Here is a 5,029-nt window from a genome sequence, read left to right on the forward strand (position 1 = left end):
AATAGGAGGCAACTCAGATCTCATTTTAATCACATGTTCACAATGCTTGTGAACTTTCAGTTAGATTACACATATTTATTCAGAACTAAAACAATTTAAACTGAAGTCAAACTGGATCAGATATATACACGCAGTTATTTATTTTGCAGTTACATACTAATATAATAAACACACAAATTATACACACATATCTCTCTCTCATATATATATATATATATGGGAGAGAGATATGTGTCCCGGTGGAAGATATGTTAATAAAACTTTCGTTCATTAATACAACTTTTGAAATGATCCCCCCTTCTGTTTTTTTTTTGCAAATATATATATATATATATATATATATATATATATATATATATATGCGGCTTGCAGAAGGGGCGCAACGTGGTGTGATTCGAGCTAACGACAGTTAGCATGTTAGCTAATTTGACCGAGATGGTTCCTCCCAGACGGGCCCTTTACTCCCCGTTAAAGTTCTCTCTGCCGTTTTTCTTCATTAGCACATCATGTTGGTGAAGGTGAGATTTGGAGAAACGCAGACGTATGTCAAAGTTGCTGAGACTGAAGATGGCTTTGATGACTTCAACACATTTCTTCAGAAAGATTGGCATCAGTTTTCATGTAGTACAGAATGTATGTGTAAACTACTTGCTATAATAGCTGTTGAATTCATGTGACATTTACATGTCTTATATTATGGTGTTGTGTTTGTAATGCCATGTGAACAAACATTTTTTCCCCATAATTTTAAAAATCAACTTCAACTTTTAGAAGTTGATTTTTAAAATTATGAAAAAAAGTCTCTTAGCAGCTTGATTGTAATTTTTCCTTTATTCTAAATATTTTTATCAGTCATGCAGAAGCTAGATCTTCCACTTGGGACTGAGCTACACTTGACAGACGCATCAGGGACAGAAGTTGATGCAGATGTGTTTGAGGATCTTTTGCAAGCAGGGAACCTTACTGTTATTGTGACAACTGACAAGTCAACAGGTGAGGCTCAGCCTTGTTGGGGATGGAGTACATCATAAATAAGTATTCAGAACTAATTTTTTCCCGTTTTGTATATTTTTTCAACTGTTTCCAGTTGTGCTTGAACCTGATCTATCATCTACATCATTGGAGTCAGTTTCTGCAGACTCCTTGCTAGCATCCTTTGATTCATCTGATGCAACACAAATGGGGGGACGAGAACCCATGCTGAGCGGGAAGAAGCTAAAAAGGTGTGCAGCTTATGTAACAAATGATATAACAATATGGTGCAGTTAAACTGTAGGTTGTTTGTTGAATTGGATGATGAAGATTGATGCATTTTCTGATGTGATGCCAAATATTGTAGATGGTGAGAGATGTTCTCCAGGCTAAACCAGGTGGACAGGTTATTTTGGGTGAATATGATAAACTAAGATCTTTGACGGATAGCACAAGAAGACGTTTGGTAAACCTTCTTGTGGCCAATATGGTTGAAATTCATGGGTAAGACTTTATACTTTGAAATGTTTTAAAAGTGCATATTCATTTGAAGACATTGCATATCACAAAAGCAGTTTCTTTAATAGGTCCTATGATGGAAATATCAAAAGTTTAAAACTCACTGAAGCAAGTTACACATGAAATTTGTCTACTTTAAACTCTTGATAGATTTGTTATAGTGATGTTTATCTTTCAGAACAATCCCACCAGTCTCTGTGCGAACAACATATGCTTTAGGCATCATCTCTCTATTTCCCAGCCTCAGAGATCCATACTCAGACAACGGATATGTAAGTTTTTACATGAAACACTTGTATGTTAATTTATGCATTGGTAATATGTTCTGAATTAACTCAACAATTTCATATTTTAACTTTGATAGGAACACTTCTATGACCGACAGAGTGGATCTGGCTACTTGGCCTGGAGAATAAAAACTGTTCAGCGCAACTCTGCAGCTCAGTCATGCAGATCCTCCACCAGCACAACCTATCAGGATAGTCCAAAGAGAAAGAGAGGGCTTCCTTGCACTAATAAGCAGCTGTTTGGTGAGGAATGTCACGAGGCGATATCCTTTTTGAAACTTTCAACTGATGAATCGGCAGTCAAAGAGAAGATGAAGGCCACGTTTCAGCATCGGCAAACACTGGTTCAAGATCAAAAGTGTTCTTCAACGGTCTTTGATGTCTTTCCACGATTGCTTGATGTCACTGGATTGGTAAGACAAACAACCTCTTAGGTCAATTGTCATTCAAAGTCTACGCTTTTAATAAGAAATACTGTAAAAATGCATGTTTTTCTGTAGATTGACCAAGATTTCACCATGATGTTTGGAGAAGAGGTGTCGGGCAGATTTTTGGCAAAATGGCCTACTTTCTTCAAACCTAGGATTCTGGCAGAGTGCAGAAAACTGACTTCTAATGAGCACATTGGAGATCTCTTGTCTGTGCAGCAGGACACTGGTGGGTTTGGCTAGTTTGGCTCACTTTTCTTTTTAAAATATATCAGTTATGTGTTTATCTGAATATGTCTATTTGTCCTATTTTTTCCCCCTAGACAGGGACAGTGACCTGTCAAGCATCCTGCTGTTGGTTCACCTGCTTCCTCCTACCTCCAAAGGCCACAAGAAGAGTGCCAAAATCAGCTCATGTCAAGCCATTGATCATCTTGTGAGATATTTACAGGTATGCAAATAGTAGTGTGCTTGTGTGCGTATTCCGATGATCCTACTTTTTGTGTTGAAGCACTTTCTCATGCTATTTTTATGATTCTTCTGAATATTCTGTCAAAGATGGGGGCCAGTGTTGAAACCTTCCTTGCTGGTGTGGAACCGGGACAACCCTTCCTCCTGTGTGTTGGTGAAAACAAGAGCAGCATCCAAAGATTCTACATCATCATTGATCTCAAGGCCATCCCTTGCAAGGCACAGACATCCTTGGCAGCTTTTGATGAGCTCTTCAAGGCACACTTTATCTTCAGTGTCAACTACCACGAATCCCTCTACAACTTCTATACGTTCATCCAAACCACAGTTTTCAACATTGATGTGGGAAGTGCCAAGGAAAGTCCCAGAGTCAGGGAGCTAAGAGCCAGATTTTTGCACGACGCTTGAGGTGATAAATATCCTAGGATGCAAACATATTTCTTTGTTATCTCTGCAACACACACCACAAAAGTTCTGCATTGCTTTGTCAGCATTTAAGATTCCACCATGGTCTATACCCCAGAAAGACTTTACGTTTAAAATGTGGACAGTTGGGATGTTGTTTATCGTTTTGCACTTATTCAGGTTTTAAAAAGCATCTTGTTCATTTCCATAGAGATGATGCTTTAACTAATATTTCTGACAATGTGGACACTCAGAATGACGTTGCTGAGCCCTCAACTTCTCATTCAGTAAGTATAGACCCTCCAGTAACTCCTCAGCCCACTGCTGACAGTAATCACACATTAAACATGTGTGCCTCTGTTGTTGCACAATTGCAAGCATCTGGTGTTGCAGAGAGCACAGTCCAAGCGATGGTGGGGTCCATAGAGGAACTTGTGAATGACATTCATAGTGAAGTAAGAGAGGCAGTTCTTGGTTGTACTTCAGAAATTCAATGCACAGACTTGGAAAAGAAACTGGAAACATGTTTGGATCAACTAAAAAATCCCTTTTCAACCTTGAACACTAGAGTCAAACGACAGAAGTTCTTTGAGGAAAAATGGGAAATTGTTGAACCTGTCGAGTATGTTCTTGGGGTACGGTTTGATGTTCGCAGAGATCAAACAACAGGACTGTACAGTCAGGTCCCTGTGACAGATACATTTGTTTACACACCCATACTAGGAACTCTTAAGTCTATGTTTAAGAATGCTGAATTTTGTGAAAGTTTTTTGAAAGCCAAACTTCAAGAAGAAGGCATTTTTAAAGACATATGTGATGGTTCATACGTCAAAAGCAACATTTTGTTTTCCCAGAAAAAATATGCTCTGCAAGTTCAACTCTATTTTGATGAGTTTGAGACAGCCAACCCCTTAGGTTCAAAAAAAGGGATTCACAAACTTGGTTGTATTTACTTTATTTTGAGAAACCTTCCCCCAAAATATAATTCTGTGTTGATGAATATACATGTTGTGGCTCTTTTTCACTCACAAGATCTGAAGACCTATGGATTTGATGCCATTCTAAAGCATCTAGTTGATGACCTCATTATTCTTGAAACTCAAGGCATTGAGGTTCCTTTTGCAGACTCACCATTGCTTGGTTCTGTTGTACAAGTAACAGGTGACAACCTAGGTTTACATGGACTGTTCGGTTTTGTTGAATCCTTCAGTGCTACATATTTCTGTAGATTTTGTTTAATAAGCAAAGATGAGTCTCAGTCTGTGTTTTCTGAAGATCACCCTGGTATGATTTTTCGTACAAAAGAAATCCATGCAGAACATTGTGCAGCTCTACAAGAAAATCCGATGTTGGTTTCAACATTTGGTGTCAAAAAGACATGCTTACTCAATACATTGCATTTTTTCCACACCTCTGACAACTACGCAGTGGACATAATGCATGATTTACTTGAAGGTGTTGTACAGTACGAACTCAAACTTGTCTTTGAGTACCTTGTCAACCAGAAGTATCTTTCTTTGGAAACATTGTCACAGAGGATTCAAAGTTTCAACTATGGTTATATTGAGAGAAAAAATAGGCCAAGTGGGTTGAAAATGGATGCAGCTAGCAAGGATCTTGGACTAAATGCAATCCAGTCTTGGTGTCTTGTGAGAAACACTCCTCTTATTTTTGGTGATGTATTGGAAAGAAATAACTGTTATTGGAATCTGCTGCTCCTTTTGATTCAGATTGTAAATATAGTGTTTTCACCCATTGTACCTAATGGAATGACTTACTATTTGAAGCATTTGATTAAGGACCACCACAGGCTATTTAGATCTTTGTTTTCACAGAAAAGACTGATTCCAAAGCATCATTTTATGCTACATTATCCACGCTGTATTAGAAAAATAGGTCCACTCCTTCATGTATGGTGCATGAGATTTGAGGCAAAACATAATTTTT

At 38.1% G+C, this 5,029-nt stretch overlaps 1 protein-coding gene across 1 annotated transcript; it reads left to right on the forward strand.

Moving 5' to 3' along the window:
* Nucleotides 1-1,116: 1,116 nt before the first annotated feature.
* LOC118561534 lies at nucleotides 1,117-3,621 on the forward strand. The gene is made up of 6 exons (XM_036133659.1): nucleotides 1,117-1,223; nucleotides 1,670-1,763; nucleotides 1,856-2,191; nucleotides 2,279-2,435; nucleotides 2,530-2,657; nucleotides 2,765-3,621. The coding sequence occupies exons 1-6, from the start codon at nucleotides 1,180-1,182 to the stop codon at nucleotides 3,083-3,085; spliced, it is 1,080 nt and encodes a 359-aa protein (XP_035989552.1). The 5' UTR covers nucleotides 1,117-1,179; the 3' UTR covers nucleotides 3,086-3,621.
* Nucleotides 3,622-5,029: the final 1,408 nt, after the last annotated feature.

Source organism: Fundulus heteroclitus, unplaced genomic scaffold (assembly GCF_011125445.2).
Source record: "Fundulus heteroclitus isolate FHET01 unplaced genomic scaffold, MU-UCD_Fhet_4.1 scaffold_66, whole genome shotgun sequence".
Lineage (NCBI taxonomy): Eukaryota > Metazoa > Chordata > Actinopteri > Cyprinodontiformes > Fundulidae > Fundulus > Fundulus heteroclitus.